At 33.8% G+C, this 27,436-nt stretch overlaps 2 protein-coding genes across 2 annotated transcripts; both read right to left on the reverse strand.

Moving 5' to 3' along the window:
- Positions 1–8,397: 8,397 nt before the first annotated feature.
- Positions 8,398–10,774, reverse strand: LOC136210184 (calmodulin calcium-dependent NAD kinase-like). Its single transcript, XM_066001734.1, has 8 exons — positions 10,596–10,774; positions 10,320–10,496; positions 10,022–10,245; positions 9,882–9,943; positions 9,588–9,809; positions 9,383–9,509; positions 8,832–9,299; positions 8,398–8,761 (listed from the first exon to the last, which is right to left on the reverse strand). The coding sequence occupies exons 1-8, from the start codon at positions 10,603–10,605 to the stop codon at positions 8,522–8,524; spliced, it is 1,530 nt and encodes a 509-aa protein (XP_065857806.1). The 5' UTR covers positions 10,606–10,774; the 3' UTR covers positions 8,398–8,521.
- Positions 10,775–24,281: 13,507 nt separating this feature from the next.
- Positions 24,282–27,228, reverse strand: LOC136201264 (alpha-glucosidase). Its single transcript, XM_065991892.1, has 4 exons — positions 26,946–27,228; positions 26,234–26,871; positions 25,924–26,154; positions 24,282–25,848 (listed from the first exon to the last, which is right to left on the reverse strand). The coding sequence occupies exons 1-4, from the start codon at positions 27,170–27,172 to the stop codon at positions 24,368–24,370; spliced, it is 2,577 nt and encodes an 858-aa protein (XP_065847964.1). The 5' UTR covers positions 27,173–27,228; the 3' UTR covers positions 24,282–24,367.
- Between the last annotated feature and the right edge of the window lie 208 nt (positions 27,229–27,436).

A 27,436-nucleotide genomic window follows, 5' to 3' on the forward strand; every position in this document is an offset into this window, starting at 1 on the left:
TTCTCCAATGCCCGTCTTTACCACAGAAGTGGCATTCTCCTTTGGGCTTCTTCACTTCCTTTCCATTAGCTCTAGTGGGCATGGCCCTTTTGCCTTTATTGGGATGTTTAGGATGGCGAAAATTCCCCTTCCTCTTCTTTGATCCCTCTATGACAAGAGCCGGTATTGCCTTGTCTTTCTTCATATTGGGCTCAACTGACTTGAGCATATTTGCAAGCTCTTCAAGAGAGGTTTGCAAGTCATTCATCTGGTAGTTCATGATGAACTGTGAATAACTCTCTGGGAGGGATTGAAGAATTAAGTCTATGCTTAGTTCGTTATCCATCGCGAATCCAATACTAGAAAGCTTGGTAATATAGCCAATCATCTTGACACAATGTGTCATCACAGATGTGCCCTCTTGCATCCTGCAACGATATAACAATTTTGATATCTCGTAGCGTTCGCACCTGGTATGTTTCCCAAACAATTCCTTTAGGTGCATGATGATGGAATAGGCATCCATTTCCTCATGTTGCCTTTGTAATTCCGGTGTCATCGATGCAAGTATGATGCATCCCGCATGATCGTCATCATCCTTGTGCTTCTGATAAGCATCAATTTCTTCGATGGGAGCATCATTAGCTGGGATAGGGGGTATCGATGTATCAAGTACATACCCTATCTTATCAAACTTCAAAGCGATTTTGAGGTTACGAAACCAGTCGGTGAAGTTTGAACCATTCAACTTGTTATCGGTAAGTATATTTTGCAGATTGGTTTTAGTCATGATTTTAGGAGTGTTTTAATTTAAACCTGAGAGTGAGAAAGAGTAAACGTACGTTATTCATTTGCTTTAAAATACATCAATCTAAAATTATAGGTCTTTTAGTTCATTTTAGATTGCTCCCACTATTTTGCCAAATTAATAGCCCTCCATATTAATTCGAAAAATTTCACAAACCCTTTAGTGAGCTAGGATCCTAACTCCTGAGATTTCACCTTGAGTTTGCTCAACAAGCTAGTCTCATTTGTTAGGTAGATTCATGTAATCAATCACATCTTTGATGTGATTCCTAGGTTATTGGGTTACCAACCACATTAGTAACTAATATGCTATTCATATTAATCCCAACCATATTGCCCATTAGTTTATGATAACATGAGTTTGTTCATCCAATTATCATAATCTAATTTAAGTATTACCCCATATTCATGAAAGGACGATTTTCAATAATTCAGGTGTTACCATAAGACCCCGATCTTGAGTTTGCTCAACAACCCAAAGGCCCCCAGTACTGCCGGCTGAATTATAATATTAGGGAGGGGCAACCGATTTTAATAACTTGCTTATTTACTTAACTTTTAATTAGTGAGAGATTTTTATTTTAAGTCTCATAATCTAACTTAGTCTTGATTTGCTTTAGCATACATCAGACACATACATTGGTGTTATGGACATATTATCTAAATTATTCCGTCGAGCCAGAGACGGAATAAAAGGCCAAACCTAGGGAAATACCAACTATTACATATTTCTCTTTAGGTCCTCCGTCTTCTCCATGGCGCCTTGAAATTACATATTAATTTCTATACTACTAAAGAAAACTTCAATTAATTTTGAAGGGAATTAGATGAGAGGAGAAATTACAATAGATAGTAGATAGGCAGGACTCGCAGGCCCTATTTCAAAAATACCAAAAGACTAAATAGAGGGTTCAAATATGTCCATAACTCCAAACATACATAGACTCAATTAAATAAATTTAATTGGTTGATTACATAATATACTTATGTAATATTTAGGTTAATCACATTAACACATCAAATTAACTTTCATTCAATTTTAATTCTATTAGTTTCGTATCTTATATATTAACCTTTTAGATTAATACAACTATACAAAACTATATTCATGCATATCCCAGTTATTTTGATTTTAATTCATTTAATACTTTTGATTTACAAATAGGTAAAACAAACTTTTAAATAAATTTTTTTCATTCGATAATCGAAACAGAAAACTATTAATTTCTGAAACATATATATATTTAAAACTTAATTTTATTTTAAAACAATTTTTAAAACAAATACCCATCGGGCCGGACCCGAAGCCATGGTTGCTGCCGTTTGGCAGCAGCCAGCGTCTGGCCCGTCGCTGCCTTGCGGCAGCGGTGGCCAGACGCAACCCGGTTGCTGCCGTGAGGCAGCAACCGCGGAACGGCTGTTCGGGTCGCGCAGTGCGACCCGAACTGCTGTTCATCAATTTTTTTTAATTATTTTTAAATATAAATACACACACACACACACACACACACACATATATATATATATATATATATATATATATATATATATATATATATATATGTGTGTGTGTGTGTGTTTTAAAACGATTTTCAGAAAATAAGGAAAAAACTTATTAAAGATTTTTTTTTTCCGTTTTATCTTTAGAATAATAAAACTAATTTTTTTTATCAATCTAACTATAAAACTAATAGATTTTGTTATAATGATTATCAACCAAAATAATCAGGAACATATGCAGAATCTATTTTAATTAACAATTAATTAAAACCTATTTATCTTTAGAATTAATTAATCAAAATCAGTTTCGTTAATTAACCTAACTATAAATATTCATTCAATCTGATTGAAAAACTTCTAAATTTTCATATATCAAATAACAGATTTAACGCAGGCTCTGATACCACTGAAGGAAAATAGACAAACGTTTGGTAGCGGAAATATAAAAAATTTAACCTAATTCCATTAACCCAAGATCCGTTAATCGTTATTTCATATAAAGAGGGATAGAAGGAAATACCTTTTGGAGTTCTATCTACCGTTGCAATCGTAGTGCCCACAACTCTTACTCCGAGTTCCCGAGCACAAAACAAAAACACAATTCAAAATCAAATTAGAACTCAACCGTATAAAACAACCAAAGTAGATTGTCTCTAATTAATCAACACAAGATCAAGGATAAAGAGAAATAGATGAAATCAATTGAATATGTAGGAAGCGGTGGATTATTTCGTCCTCGACTAAGGGGTTCGAAATTCTCTCTCTTCGGTTGCACAAGGGTTGGCCGAAATTCACTTAGTAGGGGGGTATAAATAACCTCTTGTATCTAAACCCTAGTTAGATAGAATTAGGTTACTTAATAAGAGTTCTATTCGGAATAATACTCTTCTTATTATTATTTATAATTATATCTAAATATAAAGATAATAATAACTTATTTAGTAGGATAATAATTAGAAGTAATATAATCAAAATAAATCTCCTAATTGAATTATCCTATAATTAATTTAATTCACAATTATAATCTAATTAAAATTGTTTAAGAATCAAATTAATTATTCATGTAATTTCATACATGAAATTCGCCCCCCTCATTTACTGGGCCTTAGTGGACTCAGTTGGGCTTCCATTAACTAATTAACATCTGTTTCTCTTTTGGGCTCCAAGTCTTATGTGTGACCCATTAGGTTCTTATTGCTTCTAGCCATATGCAACTATTAAATTAATTTTCTCAGAATTATATTTAATCTTTGCATAACGGAATGAGTGCGCGAAATGTGATTAGCAAATCCGAAACATTCCCCCAGAGCTATAAGAAGACAGGTTGATTCTGTCGTTGACCTTTCCGTATTAGTTACAGTATAATTCGATCCTTTATTAACTACATCCTTGAACTGAATCTTATGACTATGGATAATGTCAAGTCACATATAGCGAGACGTTCATTTTACTTGTACAGGCCGAGTCAACTCCAATTAGATAGGTTAAGTGAAATCTGTATTTCAAGTCTTAAGCTATCACCTTGCAAGGATTTAGAGTCAAGTCTTCCACAAGCGATCCTTGGACGTATCTCCCATTTATCGGGAGTGACAAATGCTCAATCCAATGTATAACTATCCTGCAATTACTTCCTGTGACACCCAACGTCTGCCGTTCACACCCCAGAGTCATCTCTGTTATGGATCGTGTTACAACAGGATCAAAGCATCACATTCCGTAATCCAGAATCACTAATTAATATTCCTTTGAGTCTTAGGATTACTTATACCTATTAATACTAATGAGATGAACAGGCGACAAGGATGAATCTACCCATCCTGTTATCTCAAGTCGGGTCCCCAATCCTAATGAACTCCCTTTCATTGGATCCATGCAACTGTCCAGATTATCTGTATATCTGAAGCTTGTGAGATCAGCTCTCTATCTTGACAGAAGACATTGTTACATGCAAGTCTCAACAGTGATATGTCAATCCTAAACATATTACTTGACTTGGGGTGGTTTTAAGTTTATTATAAAGTTTCGTCTCACTTCATGCTTGTATGAACACTCGGTAAATTTCATGAATGGTGTACAACCTTTGCCCCATTTCACACTTTGGTGTACAACCTTCAATTTGTCTCAGTAATATGTGCGAACTTATAGGTGACCTCCCACTTTGGTGTATAGTAGGTAAAAATGACCGGTCAACGCCTGGTCAACACGCCACCTCAGTATTTTTTATCTACACATTTAAAAAGTGGGACCCACTTTTTATACAATTACTAAAATACTCTTCTTCATTTTGAAATTACTAAAATACCCTTATCCCCTTCCTTACAACTCCTCTCTCCATCTTTCCCTTTCTCTCTCTCTCTAAGTCCTCTCTCTCTAACTTCTCTCTCTAAAAAAAATCAATAGAGATAGAAATAGGGGGATTAGGCGTAGATAGAAGGGTTGTATATATTAAGCTCTAAACTTTGATAATTATCATTAAAGGTTTAATTATAATTTTTTCTTCTCTTTCATCTGCGATCAAAACCACCTGGACATATATTCTCTTCTTAATCTATCATTACTTTGGCCAAATAAGTTCTATTTACCCCCAAATACTTTTCTGTTATTGTTATTAATCGCTATTTGGATGGATTTGTTGATCTGTAGGAAAGAGACAGGGTGAAGAAATTTTGATATTCTTTTTCTTTTTTCTATCTCTTTGCTAGAAATCATAAACTGTGTATTCTTTGATTAAATTAGGTTGCTGTTATAGATTGATCAGGTTGCTGTTATAGAAATTATAATCTGCTTATTCTTTGATTATAATCTGCATATTCTTTGATTAATCGTTAGGTTGGTTGATAAGCCTTTATTATTTCAGTAAATTCTTCAATCGAGTTCAGTTTCTAGTCTAGAAACTTTAACGAAATGAGTTATACCGAATCAAGACCTTTTATATCGCCACAGCCTTATACCAATCAGGTAGTGCTGCCATAGGTGTTTCACCTCAATTCCCTATTAATGAACAATTTGACTCACTCTCACAGATTGATATTGTTGTTCTTGCCCTTCCAAATAATTCAGAGAGATTGAAAGTTTTTTTTAGAGAGAGGACTTAGAGAGAGAAAGGGAAAGATGGAGAGGATGGTGTGGATGAGGAATAAGGGTATTTAAGTAATTTCAAAAGGAATAAGGGTATTTTAGTAATTATATAAGAAGGGGTCCCACTTTTTTAAATGAGTAGATAAAAAATGCTGAGGTGGCGCGTTGACCAGGCGTTGACCGGTCATTTTTACCTGCTATACACTAAAGTGAGAGGTCACCTATAAGTTCATACATATTATTGAGACAAATTGAAGGTTGTACACCAAAGTGTGAAATGGGGTAAAGGTTGTACACCATTCATGAAATTTACCCTATGAACACTTTATAATAACTTTAAACAAACTTAGGGATTTCATTTTATTAGACTTATTTAGTTCTTTAAAAGAGGTTGCCTTTATATAGTTATGAAACCATATCTTATTAAAACAAATGACATAAAGAACACTTCATTTATATTTAGTTCATATCCTAGAACAATTGTCTATAGGACACTAAACCCCAACAAGAGTAGCCTTGGTAGTCACAGATCTTTCTTGTTTAGATCAGAACTTCCTTGCGGATTAGAGCATACATAAAACAACAGTCGTTAGAGAAGCAGTCACGGATTAGGGCTAGTGGGGAATGACAGTTATTTGCCTACAAAGTGGGAAGTTAGTATTGAAAGGAGATTTTTTGGAAGAAATGGGACCATGGCCGGCTCTAGGGGGAGTTCCCCTAGGCCTGTGCCTAGGACCTCATATTTGGTGAGACCTCATATTTCGTTTTTTACACAGAACAATATCTTTCCTTTATATTAGTTTTTTATAAATAAAAGATTTCTAACCTAATAGGCCGCTTGCTCTCCATTTTTACTTTTTTTTTCCTTTTTACAACACACTTGTACTAATATTCACATTATCCTGTACTTTTTTCATGTATCATCTGTACTAAAAATAAAAATAAAAAAGCTAACTTTAAAAACAATTCAGGATAATGTACAACCTATTATTTTGTTATTGTAGTAATTTATAAATTTTTAATTTTTTATAAATTACAAAAAATTCAGTTTATTAAATACAATTTGTAATTTGGTTTAAAATGTTATTTAGCGTCTGATTTATTTAAAATTTTGCTATTTGACAACTAATCTATTATTTGGTCACATTTGGTCCCTAAACTATCTCAATCGGTGAAATTTCACTCAATTTTGATAAAACCTTGAAAAAATCGTTATCCTTCTGATATATGGTTAAATTTTGACATATGGACTTGACACGCCGTAAGTTTTAAAGTTTATTTGCCACAGATTTTATTATGCGAAAATAATTAATTAGATTAAAACAAGAAAAACAAATCCTTAAACTAAAAGTTATCTAATTTTTAAAATATCATCGCATGTCAATAGTTCTATTAAGTTTCCATTCAAGTTGGGTGAAATTTCACCAATTGCGATAATTCAATGGCCAAAAGATACAATTTTAGATAGATCGATGGTCAAATAACAATATTTTGGATTAATCAAGGCCAAACAATGGTTTAAGCCTGTAATTTATAATAAAGGCACGACTCAACCAATTTCTAATCAACAAGATAAATTCTTCTATTTCTTTCTATAGAATATTACGATTAGGTCCGAGTTCAACCATCCAATATTAATTTTCATGAATTAGTACTTTGTCGTCTGCTTGTTTCTCTCATGACTGATGATTATTATATGATCTGAATTGTAGTTAATAATATATTAGTTTTTTTTGGTAGGGAATAATATATTAGTTTTACTATTTAATATTTATTATTTCTAAAATAAAATTTTAATAAAAAAATATAAAATTTGCCTAGGGCCTCCAAAATACTAGAGACGCCCCTGAAGGGGACACACAAACAATCACACAAAAACTAGACAGGATCCAAAATTCTTCAATAGACATGTAGATTTTTCAGTTTCTGCAAGTTGGTTATTTTACTATTTCGGTCATCATTTATAGTACGTTCTTAATTTCTCTCGTCATTTCAATTCATATTAAGATTAGTCAATTCAATTTACAATTCTTGGCATCATTTCAATACAATTAATATCAGTCTTCTAGATTTAGCTACGAACTTTGAGTTTTTTTTACGGCCTTTAAGCTTTTACACAATCATCTTTGATAGAAGTTAGATTTGACAACATTTTGGAATTTTTCTACAAAACTTATGGCACGCTCAGACATGAATAATAAAAGGCATAACACATTATTATAATCAAATCTGGTCTGAAGACAGTTAGAGACCTACTAAAGAAAACTTATGACATGACCACCATGTAGTTTTTTCAGGCGGATCGATCCAGTGTATACAACATGCACCCATATTCACAATTGACTTAACAAGTACCATGGCTAGTATTATTTACTACCATAAAGTCATCGAATATACAAGTTTGTGGTTCTAATAATTCTCATGATAAAATAGACTTGAGATATCGTTTTACGATTGTCAATCAATGGATTCTCTATTCATATTATATCACTATAAATGAACTCGATTAATGCCTTTATTAATGTGATACAAATACATTACAAGAACCAATACCTATGAACTAGGGAACCCTTGCAATATATATACAATGGATGATAGCACAAAACGTAAATGAGAAATTTAAAAGGTTTAAATTTTTAAAAATATTCATTTTAGCGCATAGTGAGTTTAGCTTTTGTAATGGGTCAAAACAACAACAACCCGTTACAAATACGCGGTCAATTGTGTGACCAAGCTATTTGTAACGAGCGTGATTTATGCCCGCTATAAAAACTATTATTTGTAACGTGCTATATAAGACCTATTACAAATAGTTCCATCAATTTGATTTGAATAGTTTTATAACCGCGTTTTGTAATGACGGTTGGATCAATCAACTTTTTAACATGATGGTGGTGATAATAGATTGTATTTGTGAAAAATGAGTGAGGTTTGGATTAATAATTAATAATTATTAATAAGATATGTATATTTTTTTTTTTTTTTTTAAATCTTTGAATCATTAATAAATGTGCATAGAATATAAAGTTATTAGTGAATAATGTGAGAAACTTAATAGATAAAAGTTATTGTTTGAAATGATAGTATTACATTATTATTATTATAAGATATGGAATTATGAATCTATGTTACAGTTGTAGATAGAAGTACAGGAAATTTATAATTTAGAAGATTCAATTTTCTGGATGCAATATTTCAACTCCTGTTGAATGTTTAATCTGGAAGGTGATAATACAATGTCTTTCCAAATAGAACCAGCAGCACAAGCAGGGTTAGGATTTTGGTAAAGTTGATAGATTGAGTCAGCTTCCTCGTTCAATCTCCCAACCCTGCTTAGACAGTCTATTTCATCTGGATCAACTAGTAGGTTTCTGTCTCTTTCTTTCCAACCTATCATCTTTGAAGTGAAGACTAGTAAGTTAGAACATATGTTATAAGTAAAAAGAGAGAGAGATATATGCATATACCTTAGGTGGACCTTCAAGAGCATTGGTGCAATAAAGCCTTGCACTATCAACCAGTTGGCAGTAGCTTAAAAAAGCATTGGCAAACCTTTTATGGGATTTCAATTGTGATCTAACCCTTACAGCTCTTCTGCATATTATAGCTCTTCTGATGCCTCTAACCACGGCTAAGTAAGCATCACAAACAACCCCAACAAGCTCAATCCGATATGGCTTCCTCTTTTTACCACCATCAAGTAGAGACTGTTCTTCATCAATTTGTTCCCAGTAGTTCTCAGTTACATTTCCATCATCTCCTACCTTGTAACCGGCTCCCATTCGATAACGTCTCCGATGCACATTCCTTGCCATTGTTATTGTCTGCACTACAAATGGTAACCAGGAAAGTGTTCCATCCATTATCACATCTCTCCCTTCATTCAGTGCTGTCACCAGTAGAGAAGATGCTGCATCTGTCGAAGACTGATGAACCTGTTTCATTCAATCAAATTACATTACATTACATTACAACCATCAAACTCTTCAATGGAATATTAGATAGCCTAGTTCGTTACCAATTCTGCTGTTTGGATCATATCCGCATGCCCTCTTTTGCTGAGGGCTCTGTAAATGACATCTGATTCTTTAAAGGCATCTGCCTCAATAATCACTGCATTTCCTGCTGCTCCTGCCCAGAATGGTCTGATAATAACAAAGCAACAAGCTTTTAGATTACCCATAAAAAGCAAGTGAAAAAAAGAAAAGAAAAAGTTGTTGTACTCTTTGAGAATATCCTTGAGCACAGTACTCTTGCCGGCACCCATTCCACCACCCATAAAAAGCAGGACAGGACTACGATCAGAATGTGCAACAGGTGCCATTACTTCTGTACATCTAGACTCATCAGTTGAAGCTAATCCCATTGCTTTCATTTCCTCAACCAATGTATTGAACACCCGAGCTACCTTGAGATTTTTTGTCACCCTCTCGAATCTCTGTTCCCTATAATTATAATTATATATATACATTAACCAAAGGTAAGGTAGAGATTGTTCTAATATAATAGGTAGCTACCTTGTTGCAGCCATGACAATGTTTTTGAACTTCCGTTTGGGTTCTGCATCAGTACTCAACACCTGAAAGTATTAATCTAGCAAGCATTATAATAAACATAATAATAAATGTGAAGGAGATCTGATGAATTGAAAAGCAACCTGATGCATGAGGAGATCAGCATGGCTCCAATGGAAAGCAAAATAGCTAAGAATGCATCTTTCGAGCTCTTCGAGAAGCTTGACGAAAAGGGAATCTGCTTCAAGTTCATCAGCAAAGTAAGCATAAATATCTTCTTCACATGCCTCGTTCTTCCGAATATATTCTGCAGCTATTTTGCATAGGTGTGGACATTCTCTTCTGTCCTTAAATCCCATTTGCCTAACTGAATCCATCGGATCAAATCAAATGATAATTCATGAATTCAACAACACCAATTTAAAATGATAATTATTTTACCTACGTAATGAGAGAACCTTTCGAGCCTCTCACTTTTTCCATCATCTTTTGTTATTATACGAGGGACAATCTTCCGGTTCTTGTTCAGCCGATAACGATAATGCACTGCTGCTGCAATGAATAATCCAATCGAAGACGCCACTAATATTTCTGTCAAAGATGGCTTGTTGTTATAATCTGCATCCCACAAAACAATTCTCATTTTCCTTCTTTCTAAAACATCATATTCATATTCATATTCATATATACATCTTCAAAACATCAACCCATCCTTACCTTTCTGCATACCTCAATCTTCCACTTTGATCGATCTGATCTGATCTGATCAAGATACCTATCGAATAAATCTGACTTTTTTTTTAGGGAAAAATCTACCTTTTCTTCTTTACTACTTTTGTGGCATCCGTTATATTTGCTTCGACAAACCCACTCAACTAAACAAGGGGCATTTCTCATTACCACACAATATAATATATTTATTAATTAACTTGTTCATATGTTTATAAATTCAAACTAACCCTAAATATCAATTCAACTCCTTCTTCATTCATTATCAATATATTCACTTTCAATTTATAACTCCAACAAAATGTTTATATTATCACTACTAAAATAAAACAAATTTACAAACCAATATATATCTTGTTTAAAAGTTTTCAAATTCATGTATGTAGTTTGTGTAATTTGCAACACATTCTCTCAAAATAGCCGCTATGTCTATTTACCATCAAAAAGGAGAATTTGAAATAAGTATAAGAATTGATGTTGTAAATTATCTCATATATAAAGATTGAATTTACAAATTTAACTAATGCCACTATTTTTTCACCGACATAAGAATAAATTAAATTAATTCAAATCAGAAATAAGGACATCGGTAGGGAAAGATGGTGGACATGTCCACTCACCTTGATCAGACTTAGAACTACCAGCTTTCGCAAGTGAATAAGCTGCCAGGTTCGCTGACGTCTAACAAAAGAGATCGAAACAGAGTTCAAATCTCGCAAAATAAGGTAACATTCTTTTACAACATCAGATAAATAAGAATGGTTGAAGTTCTGATGTTGAATAGCATGAACCACGTCGAGACTGTCAGATTGAATCTCCACGTGCGAGAAGTCGAGCGTCTTGATCCAATTGAGTGCCTCCCTTATGGCCAAGGCTTGTGCCAGAGACGGATTGATTGAGTCTGCTGGTCCAACATTACGTGCAAGTAAACATCTAACAGTGTGGTCCTAAATCAGCATACCATACGAACTGAATCCGGCCTCCTGAAGCATTCAAGCATCGATATTGCAGATCAGAGCACCTTGCTGAGGTTTCCGCCACTTGCCTGGTGTCGTTGTGGAGTCAGTCGTCTTCGATATTAGCCTTTGTCTAGATGAAGTCAAAGTCTGAAATTCGACATTAGCAGCTAGCAGAACGGTCCCCGACAAGCTGTACTTCTTATCCCATACAACCTAGTTGCGGTACTTCCACAAGTGCCACAAGATAACAGAAATTAATTCGAGAGATTGAGAGCTCGACTCAAGAACTACACTAGCTGGAGAAGTCATTCACTCGGTCCATTCTGCTATCCAAGAAGAACAGTCCCCAAACATGTCGTGCAAAAAAACAAGATAAAAATATATGGCTCTCGTCCAGAGGGGTAGATGAGGGTGTGCAAGGAGCCCTTCCGCACAGGGCCTCAAAATTATAAGGGCCCCGAAATTTAAAATGTGCTTAGTCAAATATAGATATTAACTTAAATTAAAAAAATAATATAATAAAATAAGATTTATTTACACACTTTCACTACATTGAGCGCATATGTGATTTAAATATTCTAACCATTCAAAATCCACAACCTTAGCATTCATTATTTTCTTTTTATATTTTCTTAATATGAAATTATATTAAATATTAACGATTTGATAAAAATTTAGCACAGGGGCCCCAAAAAGTTTAAAACGACCATGCTCTCGTCCTCCCCAGTCGCATTACAAATTGGACATTTATTAGGTAGTGCACTACGACGTTGACTTAGATTAGCCATAGACGGCAGACAACGAGACAGAACCCTCCATGGAAAATTCTTCACCATTGGTGCAACTTTCAGTTTCCACAAAAGCTTCCAATTAACCAAATTCGAAACAAAGGGTTGAATCCCAACTAAATCTACTGCAAGCAAGTAACCACTTTTCACCGAATACTTTCAGTTAGGAGCGAGCTGCCAAATCCATAAATCATCAGTTCCAGGCCAACGACGCGAGATTGACAGTATCAGCCTCTCGTCCCGAGCGTTGAAGATTCTATGAACCATGTCTCAACGCCAATTACCAAATTGGTCCATCAACTCACTCACAACTTCCATTCGATATTCGCTCGACCGACATATTGACTTATATATCATTCAACTGTAAAATGCATCAATTAGAAACCTAAGTTTACAAAATTTTAAACAACATATCTACGTTTGCAAATTAGTCAAACCATATGTATTGTTTTTACTTTACTCTAAAATGAAAATCATCTAATATATTAGGATGGGTGTTCAAAAGATAAATTAATATTTTAGTTAATAAAGTGTTCATCTACTGTATTCTTTTTTATTTGTTATAATTGGATTTTTTTAAAAGAAATTTATCTTTTATCTAATTAACCAATAAATGAAAGGTCTATAAATTATAACCATATATACATAAAGTGTTCATACTAGATGAAGTAAGATAAGACTTGATATATACAAAGCCATAATAATCTTAAACATCCCAAGTCAATGTATTATATAATATAACTAATATAATATGTAATATGAGCCCTATTTATGAATAGACTGAAGGAAAATAGGCAAACGTTTGGCAGCGGAAATATAAAATTTTTACCTATTTCTTATTCCCAAGATCCGTTAATCGTTATTTCATATAAGGAGGGATTGAACATAAATACCTTTATGACGATCAATCTACCGTTGCAAACAAAGTGCCCACAACTTCAAAAGAGATCGAAACTGTCTACCAATCTGCCCCTATCCGAAAATACCTTCCAGATCTCCGAACGACAATCCCAACGGTGGAAACGTGGAAGAATATGTCTAGAAGCTCCTGTCCAACAATCGCGACGATCCGACGGTTCAATCTCCGGGAATCCGCGAAATCGTGAACTGACCTGATGTAGGAGAAGCAAAACGAATTTCTCCTTTTGTATGTCTTTTCTACATTCATGAACATAAAAAGACATATAAGTAAACGATTAGAATTCAACCAAGTAATAGCAATCAAGATAGATTGCCTCTAATTAATCAACACAAGATCAAGGAGAAAAAGAAAGAGATGAAATCAATTGATTCGGAAGCAATCGGTGGAATTTCGTCATCTACTGTAGTGGTCGAAATTCTCAGTCTGCGGGAGAGACTAGGGTTGCCAAAATTTGCTAATAGGAGGGGTATAAATAACCTCTTGTATCTAAACCCTAGTTAGATAGAATTAGGCAAAATAAGAATGGTTGAAGTCCTAATGTTGAATAGCATGAACCACGTCGAGACTGTCAGATTGAATCTCCACGTGCGAGAAGTCGAGCGTCTTGATCCAATTGAGTGCCTCCCTTATGGCCAATGCTTGTGCCAGAGACGGATTGATTGAGTCTGCTGGTCCAACATTACGTGCAAGTAAACATCTAACAGTGTGGTCCTAAATCAGCATACCATATGAACTGAATCCGGCCTCCTGAAGCATTCAAGCATCAATATTGCAGATCAGAGCACCTTGCTGAGGTTTCCGCCACTTGCCTGGCGTCGTTGTGGAGTCAGTCGTCTTCGATATTAGCCTTTGTCTAGATGAAGTCAAAGTTTGAAATTCGACATTAGCAGCTAGGGCCGGCCCTGGGCCTAGGCCCGGGTTTGCCGGCCTAGGGCCCATGGCTGGAGGGGGCCAAAAAAAATTTAGATTTATAAATAAATATCTTATATTTTAAGTATGATAAATAAATTCAAAGTATCAAAATGGTATTACCTTGTTCTCCAACTAAAGAGTGCATGTGTTTGATTCCCATATATATGGGTAGTTGAGTGCAAGAAGACAAGTTTCATTTTATTACCTTAATTTGATTAAATTTGAAAATTAAAAATTAATTTATGTAATGACATGAATAAAAATCAATTTAAAATTTAATATTTGCTACAGGGGCCGTAAATTGTAAATTTTATATTAAAGGGGCCCTTACTGTTTATTTTGCCTAGGGCCCCTAAATTATCAGGACCGACCCTGTTAGCAGCTAGCAGAACGGCCCCGACAAGTTGTACTTATTATCCCATACAACCTAGTTGCGGTACTTCCACAAGTGCCACAAGATAACAAAATTAATTCGAGAGATTGAGAGCTCGACTCAAGAACTACACCAACTGGAGAAGTCATTCACTCGGTCCATTCTGCTATCCAAGAAGAACAGTCCCCAAACATGTCTTGCAAAAAAACAAGATAAAAATATATGGCTCTCGTCCAGAGGGGTAGATGGGGGTGTGCAAGGAGCCCTTTCGCATAGGGCCTCAAAATTATAAGGGCCCGAAATTTAAAATGTGCTTAGTCAAATATAGATATTAGCTTAAATTAAAAAAATAATATAATAAAATAAGATTTATTTACACACTTTCACTGCATTGAGTACATATCTGATTTAAATATTCTAACCATTCAAAATCCACAACCTTAGCATTCATTATTTTCTTTTTATATTTTCTTAATATGAAATTATATTAAATATTAACGATTTGATAAAAATTTAGCACAGGGGCCCCAAAAAGTTTAAAACGACCATGCTCTCGTCCTCCCCAGTCGCATTACAAATTGGACATTTATTAAGTAGTGCACTACGACGTTGACTTAGATTAGCCATAGACGGCAGACAATGAGACAGAACCCTCCATGGAAAATTCTTCACCATTGGTGCAACTTTCAGTTTCCACAAAAGCTTCCAATTAACCAAATTCAAAACAAATGGTTAAATCCCGACTAAATCTACTGCAAGTAAGTAACCACTTTTCACCGAATACTTTCAGTTAGGAGCGAGCTGCCAAATCCATAAATCATCAGTTCCAGGACAACGACGCGAGATTGACAGTATCAGCCTCTCGTCCCGAGCGTTGAAGATTCTATGAACCATGTCTCAATGCCAATTACCAAATTGGTCCATCAACTCACTCACAACTTCCATTTGATATTCGCTCGACCGACATATTGACTTATGTATAGTAAAACCTCTATAAATTAGTAATATTGGGACCATGAAATTTTATTAATTTAGAGAGTTATTAATCGATAAATTAATAAGTATTAATTTATAGAGTGATTTTAATTTTTTTTAAATAAATTTTAAATTACTAATTTAAATAAAGTTTTTGTCTAAAATCAATGAACAAATAAAATTAAATGTGCATTATATAAGTTAATTGAACTTAGAAATTCATTGTATTTATGTTAAAAATATTCAATGTACAGTAAAACCTCTATAAATGCATATCTTTGGGACCGGAAAAAAATATTCATTAAGCGAGATTATTTATTTATCGATAAATGAATAAATTATTCATTTATCGATAAATTAATAAATTATTCATTTATCGATAAATTGTTTTAGGCATTGCACGATTCGTTCAGAGGATGCTAATGTTCCTGAACCAGAAGTTGGTCAATTAGATGAAGATATCCAAGGATTAAGTGATGTCATTTCTAATTTATGCTATAGAAATGTGATGGATGTCGAACATCTTTTGAACTATCCTAGCGAGAAAGATGCAGTTATGGAATCGCTTATAGACGAAGAAATTATCCAGTCAATAATGAACAATGATGATGGAAATGATCCAGAGCCAGATGATAGTTGCGTTGTCGCAAATGTATCATCAAAAGAGGTCTTTCAAGCAATGGTCACCTTAAACAACTACTTGCTACAACATTATCAAAATATATCAGAAGTTGTGTTTGCACTATAAAAAGTTAAGAATGGTGTTCATTTTGGTTTAGGTGGAAAGAAAAAACAATCAACTATAGATGCATTTTTTCAGAAGAAATGACTTCTAGTTGATTGATTGAAAGGTTTTGGTCTATATATATATATAGAGAGAGAGAGAGAGAGAGAGAGAGGAGAGATCTGGTATGACACATTGCTTATGGTGCGACAAGCCTTATTGTGTGACAAGGACCAATTTTGTAATTACCCAAAAGGAGGTGGCAAATTTGTAAATAAAAGGAAAGAGAAAATTGTTTTATTTTTTTTCTTTAGAGAGTTATTAATCGATAAATTAATAATTATTAATTTATAGAGTGATTTTAATTTTTTTTTAAATAAATTTTAAATTACTAATTTAAATAAAGTTTTTGTCTAAAATCAATGAACAAATAAAATTAAATGTGCATTATATAAGTTAATTGAACTTAGAAATTCATTGTATTTATGTTAAAAATATTCAATGTATCATAGTTAATGAATTACTATATAAATTTATATGGAGTGTTGTTTCAAATCATAACAAAAATAGGCTTCTCATGAATCTGTCACAACGAATTTAGAGGAAGCAACCACTGAAGACATTTATGAACTTGAGGGAATGATTGGTCAGCTTAGTTACCGTAATCCAATGGATGTCAATCAAATATTGGATTATCCAGGTGAAAACAATGAATGTTAACAAGTCCAAAGTTTAGAAGAAATTGTGTCGAGCGTTAAGCAAAATTCAATTGAAGATGATGCTGATGATAATTCGGTACTTTTGAAACCAGTCACAAGAAAGGAAGCAATTATAGTATCATCCACTCTTTACAATTTTTTGTTACAATTTGATAAGGATACACTGGTACTTTTGAATGCACTGAGAATGGTTAGAGATGAAATTCAACTAGATTTAAATTTCAAGAAAAAAACAAAATACTATAGGTTCATATTTTGCTAAATTATCCTAAGTATATATATTTATATATATTTCGCATATGTATTTGAGAAATTATTAATTTATAGAGATAATAATACAATTTATTTATAAATGGTTGTTCCAGAAAATTATTATCTTATTAATTTATTAAAATTGATCATTTTTTGAACTGGCCCAAGTCGGAACCAGAAGAAATTATTATTTTAAAGAGTTTATTAATTTATCGAGTATTAATTTATAGAGGTTTTACTGTATCATTCAACTGTAAAATGCATCAACTAGAAACCTAAGTTTACAAAATTTTAAACAACATATCTATGTTTGCAAATTAGTCAAACCATATGTATTGTTTTTACTTTACTCTAAAATGAAAATCATCTAATATATTAGGATGGGTGTTCTAAAGATAAATTAATATTTTAGTTAATAAAGTGTTCGTCCACTGTATTCTTTTTTATTTGTTATAATTGGATTTTTTTAAAAGAAATTTATCTTTTATCTAATTAACCAATAAATGAAAGGTCCATAAATTATAACCATATATACATAAAGTGTTCATACTAGATGAAGTAAGATAAGACTTGATATATACAAAGCCATAATAATCTTAAACATCCCAAGTCAATGTATTATATAATATAACTAATATAATATGTAATATGAACCTTATTTATGAATAGACATCTGATTTCACAAATTGTAAATATATGATATCTAGACACATTGATGGATATGAAAGAGTTCATATACATTAGAGTCCCTACGTGAGATCTGTTGGAAAATAGGATACGCAATGGGATATTTAAAAAATTTCTAACTATTTTCCTAACCCGAGAAACTTATTACATTGTTATTCGGAAATACTATTTAAACGGTTCAAAAAGCATAAACGATTACCCTTTTGAAGCAATCTACTATTAACATAGTGTACCACAAAAGCTTGAAAGAACAGTCAACAAACATGCTTTTATCAACTTCGAATAACAACCAAGTATAGATTGTCTCTGATGAAAGTCCACACGAATGTCAAACGAAAAGCAAAACCCGAATGCAAACTATTTGATTTTTGGTTAAGTAACTGGAAGAGAATTATAATGTATATTTAGTGAACAATTCGACTAGCACTTATAGTAGGTATGGATGAAATATAGGTAGTATTTACTGAAGGGAATAGGCAAGCGTTTGGCAGCGGAAATATAAATTTTTTAACAGATTTCCTTTAAACCAAGATCCGTTAATCGTTATTTCATATAATGAGGGATAGAAGGAAATACCTTTTGATGAACTATCTACCATTGCAAGCGAAATGCCCTCAACTCTTAATTCGAGTTCACGAGCACAAAACAAAAACACAAATCAAGCGATATTAGAACTCAACCGAATAATAGCAATCAAGATAGATTGCCTCTAATTAATCAACACAAGATCAAGGAATAAAAGGAAGAGATGAAAATCAATTGATCAGAAGCAAGCGGTGAAAGTTGATCCACTACGGTAGGGGGTCGAATTTTCTCTCTCCCGGGATTGCTTAGCTTGGCCGAAATTCACAGTATAAGGGGGTATATATAGCCTCTTGTATCTAAACCCTAGTTAGATAGAATTAGGCTACTGAATAAGAGTTGTATTCGGAATAATACTCTTATTATTATTATCTATAATTATATCTAAATATAAAGATAATAATAACTTATTAATAGGATAATATTTAGAAGCAATTTAATCTTAATAAACTTCCTAACTTATTTATCCTATAATTAATTTAATTCATAATCATAATCTAATTATAATTGTCTGAAATTAAATTAATTCATCATGTGTCCCTACACATGAAAATCGCCCCCCTCATTAAATGGGCCTTAGTGGACTCAGTTGGGCTTCCATCAATTAATTAATATATGTTCCTCTTTTGGGTTCCAAGTCTTATGTGTGACCCATTAGGTTCTTATTGCTTCTAGCCGTATACAACCATTAAATTAATTTCTCAAAATTACATTCAATCTTTGTATAACGGAATGAGTACGCGAACTGTGATTGGGAGATCCGAAACATTCCCCCAGAGCTATAAGAAGACAGGTTGATTCTGTCGTTGACCTTTCCGTATTAGATACAGTATAATTCGATCCTTTATCAACTACATCATTGAACAGAATCTTATGACTATGGATTATGTAAAGTCACATATAGCGAGACGTTCGTTTTACTTGTACAGGCCGAGTTAACTCCAATTAGATAGGTTAAGTGAAATCTTCATTTCAAGTCTTAAGCTATCACCTTGCAAGGATTTAGAGTCAAGTCTTCCACAAGCGATCCTTGGACGTATCTCCCATTTATCAGGAGTGAAAAATGCTCAATCCAATGTTAACTATCCTACAATTACTTCCTGTGATACCCAACGTCTGCTGTACACACCCCAGAGTCATCCCTGTTATGGATTGTGTTACAACAGGATCAAAGCATCACATTCCACAATCCAGAATCACTAATTAACATTCCTTTGAGTCTTATGATTACTTATACCTATTAATACCAATGAGATGAACATGTGACAAGGATAAATCTACTCATCCTGTTATCTCAAGTCGGGGCCCCAATCCTAATGAACCCTTTCATTGGATCCATGTAACTGTCCAAATATCTGCATATCTGAAGCTTGTGAGATTAGCTTTCTGTCTCGACAGAAAACATTGTTACATGCAAGTCTTAACAGTGTTATGTCAATATCTATTCAAAACATATCACTTGACTTGGGGTCGTTTTAAGTTTATTAGTTTATTATAATGTTTTGTCTCACTTCATGCTTGTATGAACACTTTATAATCACTTTAAATAAACTTAGAGATTTCCTTTTATTTAGACTTATTTAGTTCTTTAAAAGTGGTTGCCTTTTATACAGTTATGAAACCATATCTTATTAAAACAAATGACATAAAGAACAATTCATTTACAGTAGGTTTATATCCTGGAACAATTGTCTATAGGACACTAAACCCCAACATTTACAAGGTTTAGTTTTTGCTAATTTGTCTCCTAACCGCATTAGGTTTAGCCAAATACATTAGGAATTAGAATAACTAATTATGCCTAACTCTAACACACACACACATACACACATATATATATATATATATATATATAGGAAAATATAACATCATATTGTAGTGGAAAATAATTTTTTTTATATTCCCTTATCCCATAGGCTATGTTAATCATTATTTTAGATCACAAAAGATTAAGCATGTGTACCTTATTCGAAGAACAATCTACCGTTACAAACGAAGTGCGTATATAGATCTATCAATTTTCTAAACGAATTACATCAACCCAAAGCTTGAACGAACTTTGATCAACCTTATACAACAATCAAGTATAGATTTTCTCTAACAGTATCCACATGAACTAAGAAACGAATAAACGAATGAGGTAATTATTTATGTTGGACATTAGAGAGTAAATTGCCCCAATTTTGCTTGTATAAGCCGAATACACTATATGGGATTATTTATGGGATTTAATTTTCTTTAATTACACTTCTAATCTAATTAGGTTTAAATAATTAATTAATCTTATAATTTCATTAGGTTAACTAATTTAATAAGAAACAAAATTACTAATTATATTATATATAATATAATATAATATATAATTAATAATTTTAATTTTAATCATATTAGAATTTATATTTCCTTTTAGGACTACAATTAGTTTAATTAATTTATCCATAATTATAATCTAATTACAGTTACACTATAGACAATTTTTGGCCCCTCTCTAACTTTCCTCTTTAATTACCAGTTCATCCTCCAGTCTTAATTCTTAGTGTGTGACCCATTAGGTTCTTCCCACAACTAGTCGTATATGTTTCAATTAACTTAAACAAATGAATTCAATCAAAACGTATAACAGAATGAGTGCGCATAATGTTTTACCTTTCCATATTAGATGCAATATTGTACGATTTTTCATCAGTTGTATCCTTAGATGAATCGTAATTTTGGAAACTGTCAAGTCACATATACATATATGTTTGCTTTACTTGTCCAGGTAGAATTAACTCTAAATAGATAAGTTAAGTGAAATCTCCACTTCATCTCTTAACCTTATCACCTTACAAGGATTTCAAGTTAATTCTCCACAAAAGGATATGAATACGTCTCTCATCTATCAAGAGTAATGAATGCTTAATCTATCATTAACTATAATAGTAATTATTTCATGTACGTGATACCCAATCTGCCCGAGGCACACCCAGTGTGTTGGATCATGCTAGATAACATAGTCAAAACATGAGAAATAAATTGATCAAGAGTAGAATTAACTCTGAATAGATAAGTTAAGTAAAATTTCTCATCTAAGGTTGCTTTTCATAAGAATTTTCCAGAGATAAATATGTTGTATTTGTTTGAGATGTCGAAGGAGAATTTAGTGGTGTAGTAATTTGATCTCCAGTCTCACCTACAAAGTCATTATCAATCATATGAAGAAAGTTATAGTTTTCATATTAGGAAACCTCTCAATTCCAGATGCTTTCTTCTTCAAATTCTACATGCTTATGACAACTTTTCCATTCTAAGGATTATAAAATTTATAACCTTTGGAATTATACACATAGCTAATAAACATTATCTTCTCACTTTTGTCATCCAATGTGTTTCTCAATTCATCAGCCACATGAACATAATTGATACAACCAAATACTTTTAGATGAGAAAGATTTGGTTTCTTCCCACTCCATGCTTCATGAGGGGTCATTTCCACAAGTTTCTTTGTAGGAATTATATTATTTAAGTAAACGACACATGCTAATGCTTCTTCCCAAAATCCGTTTGGCATGCATTTGCTCTTCATCATGCTTTGAGCCATGTTGAGAATGGTTCTATTTTTTTCGCTCAACATCATTCTGCTGAGGTGACCTTGGGGATAATGAGAGAACATCGAATACCATGATACTCAAAGAACTGATTGACTTGATTGAACTTTTCTGATGTGAATTCTCCTTCTCGACCAGTTCTCAAAGATAGAATCTTCAAGCCACTTTCATTCTCAATTTGAGTCTTGAACTTCTTAAACATTTCAAATGCTTCGGATTTTTCCTTCAAGAAATAGAGCCAAGTTTTGCAAGTATAATCATCAATGTACAACAAAAAAAATACCTACTCACTCCATTAGGAACTTGGATTAATAGGACCACATATATCATCATCATACACCAATTCAACCGGTTTGGAAGTGCTAGGCAAAGACTCATTTGGAGAACTTCTTCTTGATTGTTTCCCATATATACAACCTTTAAGAATCTGATTGGGATGATTTATAAAAGGTATTCCTTGCACCAGATCTTGTTTACACATCTGCTATAATCCTCCAAAATTCAAGTGACCCAATCTGAGATGCCACAACCATGCAGAATTTGACGATGAAGCTTTCAAACATATAGGACGATCACTGCTGATTTTTAATTTGAACACATTATTTGACGTCAATGGAGCTTTTGCTATCATTCTTCTCTTCCCAACTCTTATAACCACTCCATTCTTGTTCATTTCCACCTCATAACCTTTCTTTAAAAGTTGTCCAATACTTAGAACATTTGTTTTCAATGCTGGAACATAATAAACATGAGAAATAAATTGATGATGTCCTTTCTTCATTTTGATAAAGATGTCGATGCTGCCCATAACTGGAACTTTTGATTTGTCGCTGAAAGAAATATTTCCTTTCATAGATTCATCAAAATTATAAAAAAAGATCTTTACTTCTTGTCATGTGATTGCTAGCTCCTGAGTCAAGATACCAAGACTCCTTGCTTTTTTCTTCATGTCCGCTGCATGTCAGCAACAAAGTTGTTTTTTCATCTTCGTCAATCTCGACAGAGTTTTCATGTTCATTTGTAAGACTTGGTTTTACACTCCGCTGCATAGTGACCAAAGTGTTGATAATTATAACATCGTACACGAGCTTTATCACGACCATGAAAATTGTTGTCTCTGCCACGTCCTCTGGAATTCCACGGCTGGAAATTTATTGCTTCATTATTATGGAAATTTCTGCCTCCTATACCTCTTCCATTACCTCTATGATTCTAGCCACGAGCTCTACCTCTTCCTCTTCCTCCTACAAACTGCTTCTTTTCATATTTTTCATTTAAATTCAGTGTTGCTTGTAAAGCTTGAGCGACAAGTTCTTCTTTTTTCTTTAATCTCTCCTCATGGGCTTTTAATGAATCCAAGAGTTGATCTACAGACATAGTCTCTAGATCCTTCGATTCTTCAATAACAGTCACCACATAGTCAAATTTTAGAGTCAATGAATGAAGGATTTTTTCTACCACAGGAACATCCTCCATTGTCTCTCCATATCTCTTTAACTGATTGACGTACAATGGATAAAGTTCTAGTAAAGAACTCCTGAATTGATTCTGACTCCTTTATTTTGAGTTTCTCATACTCACCTCTCAAGGTTTCCAAACGCACATCGATCACCTTATCTTTCCCTTAAAGGAATTCTGAAGAATCCCCCATGCTTCCATCACTCTCGTTGTAGTAGAAACATTCATGAACATACTCTCATCCAAACACATGTGGATTAGAGAGAGTGTTTGTTGGTCCTTCTTTGTTAACATCTTTAAATTTCCTATTTGAGCAACCATCAATTCCTTCTCATTCTCTGGTTGATCATATCTGGTTTCTACCATATCCCACACTTCTTTGGAACTTAGCAAAGCCTTTATTTTAATGCACCAATTATCACAGTTCTCCTTAGTAAGTTGTGGATATTTATATGAGATCATTCCATTCATCATTGTTCTGAATTTTTCCGGACTTTGATACCAAATTGTTGGATCGAAAATTGAAGTTTGGAATTACAGAGGAAGAGTTTAAATTGTTGGAGAAATCTTTTGATCTACTACTTGCATTGATAGGTATTTATATATTAGAAATATGACTATTGGTAAACAACATGACATATCTTAAGAAACATACATGACTCTTAGACAAAACAACATACTCGTAAGAAACAACACATCTCTTAGAAAACATACATGACTTTTTTGGACAATACAATAAACTAAAATAAAGACTTTATTATTTGATGATAGGATAGGATAGGATAGGATGTGTTGTTATTGAAAAATAAGAAAAAACATTGACTAGTATAATGATTGAAAGGGATGGTCGAAATGAAATTCTTGTCCAAGAAGAAGCGATAATCCAGAGATTTGAACGTTGAAAAATTGTCCATTGAAGCCAATAAAGTTGACCGTAGTAATGATCCATTTGTGAGTGAGAGCAAATCGTCCGTTTTGAACCTCTGATTTAAGGAAAAGAGTAGTAGCAGTGATTCCCCCTTGAAATGTTACAAAAGTCCAATTTCCATTGGCGTTTGGATTTCCCATCTCCAGTTGTTCTCCATCATCCAAGAATAGGTCTCCGTGACTGTTAATTCCAGTAGTGGTGGTGAGAACCACCAAGAGGTGAAAGGGAGTTTTCCTAGCAGCTTGTGTGGTGTAGGCCTCCCCTTGCATTGGCAGAATAATACCTTCCCTGACATGAACATTGATGTGGTCGGATGGTGCATTAAGGTTGATTGTCTGTCCTGGTGAGTTTATGGTGAGAAAATCAGAGAAATTAAAGAGGCTAAACCAGTTTCCTTGAGGGAAATATGCATCGACAGAAAGTGCTCCTGAATTTACAACTGGTGATACCATTACAGATTTGCCTAAGAGAAATTGTGTAGTAATATCGTAAGTATGGGTATCCTGAGGAAATGAGAAGAAAAGTGGCCTCGCAATTGGTGTTCCATTAATATGTGCCTCGTACATCAATGTGTATAAATATGGAAGAAGTCGATAACGAAGCCCTAAGACTTTCTTTGCAGTTGTTGCTACTGAATCCCATAGATAGAGCTCCTGACGAATACTGTTTTTGTCTGAATGATCCCTTGAAAAAGGGTAAAAAGCTCCCAACTGAATCCAACGTCTGCAAAGCTCTTCGGTAGTATTTCCGCTGAAACCACAAATATCAGCACCAACCATTGGAATACCAAACAGTCCAAAACTCAGCATGGTAGGGATTGAATTCGCCAAATCATCCCATTCAGAAGCAATATCTCCACTCCAATGAGCACTGTACTTTCCTGAACTTACAAAACTTGATCTAGATACTACAAATGGCCTTTTCCCTGTTACTTTTTTTAAAGCTTCATAGGTAGCTCTAGCTTCCAAAAGTCCATATAAATTATGGGCATTATATTCTGTTATATTACCAAAATGCATACTTGATGCTGGAATTGTCCTCTCATTAATGGACCCGTGATTTCCTCCACGGTTGATCTTGTAAGGAGGATTATCAAGACTACTACTAGAGTTTGATTCTGATTCTGTTGTTATGAAATTAGATACTTCGTTCATATCTATCCATAGCCCATCAGCTGGAACCATATCCATAAAAATTTTGATCTCATTACTCCAGTAAGATTGAGTGTCTGGTTTAACAAAATCAGGATAATAAACATCCCCTGGCCATACTTTTCCCAAGTAAGGACCTCCTCCATCAGCACTACTACGTTTGATAAATATATCAGCTTCCATTCCCCTTTTATATGTTTCGTAGGTATCATTAACACTAATTCCTGTGCAAAAAGGAACAGATCAATTCAATTGCAGGAATTGCAGGAATTGTAGGAATTGTAGAATTAATTAGTTACCCGGATCGAGGATAACAATGAACTTTTGAGCATTTTGATGAAGCTTGTGAAGAAAGGTTTTCATCTGATCTGGAGGGAAATTAATAGGATCAAGAGTGAAATCTTTGTATGCATCCATATAATCAATGTCTGTCCACATAACTTCAAGAGGGATACCAGCTTTTGCATAGCCATCGACGACACTCTCTAGATCAGAAACGTTCTTGTACCCATATCTACATTGATGAAATCCTGCATTGAATTCAAACAAAGGGTTTGTTTTTGTAAATGATGAAATTAAAAGAAGTTCAAACAGGGGAGGGTGGGTTACCAAAAGACCAATAAGGCATAGGTGCAGGTCGACCGACAAGTTGAGTATATTGTTGTATGACTTGATGAGGAGATGGTCCATCGAATATATACAAGTCAATAATTCCACCTATCATCTTGTAAGTGATCCTATCCCGGTTATACTCAACATCCATTCCATTACTATTTAACATTAATACACCGTGACTGCTCCCAGCAGCGACTTTCCCGTCTGCAGACGGAGACCGTAGCTCCAAGTAAAAGGGATGTGAGCCATAAAGATTAACATCCAGAGCTGAGCTTCCAATATCAGCATTCCACAAAGTCAACGTTTCACTGGGTATCAACTTCAAAGACCTCTTCGTGTGCTCTCCCAATCCGTACAGCCAACTCCTATTTCCAGGAAGCCACGAAGATACCTCAATGTACTGCTCTTTAAATACCAACAAACTGCTCGACTCGAAAAGAACGTCACCGTTGGATTTCCGTGACACTGTGAATCCGAAAGGGCTTGTCTTCTCAACCCTGAAAACTAGATCGGAGGAACTACTACTACTACTGCTCATGTCTTCTTGCCGACTAATGATTTCCTCTGGAATTTCCCATCTTTCATTTTCTGAATCTGTTATATTTATTCGAAGACGATTTCTAGTCTCGTACCTGCAATTATATATATATATATTCAAATAAAAGGAGACAAAGACAGGGAAATGAAGGAAATATATATAGGGTACCTGACTGAAAGCTTGAGATTCTGAATATCAGGCCCAAAAACAGAGGAATTCTTTATAACGTTAAGCTCGGCGATGAGGGAGTTGTCAGTTAGGTTGCTAATGACTGATTTCACTACATAACCAAACCCAGCTTGAGCTTGAGCTTGAGCTTCTCCATTTGATAATGGAATCAAGTAACAGATACAAAATACCAATGGGACCAACAAACATTCAACTCTTTTCTTCATCTTCTCTTCTCTTCTCTTCTCTTGTCTCTCATATATCTCCAACTTACATTTATATTCTATCTAATCCACATATTATCAATATCAACGGATACATGTATTTTCTTTTCTTTTCTTTTTAAATATTCAATATTCATAATCAATAAAATAAAAGGGGTAAACATGAATTTTTTTTTTAATTGAAATACGGATCTAGCCTAACGGAAATCCCAACCAGGTTGGCACCTCCGAAAAGGCAAAGACCCAAGATATATAAAAAAAGAGATG

The sequence above is a fragment of the Euphorbia lathyris genome, chromosome 1 (assembly GCF_963576675.1).
Source record: "Euphorbia lathyris chromosome 1, ddEupLath1.1, whole genome shotgun sequence".
NCBI lineage: Eukaryota > Viridiplantae > Streptophyta > Magnoliopsida > Malpighiales > Euphorbiaceae > Euphorbia > Euphorbia lathyris.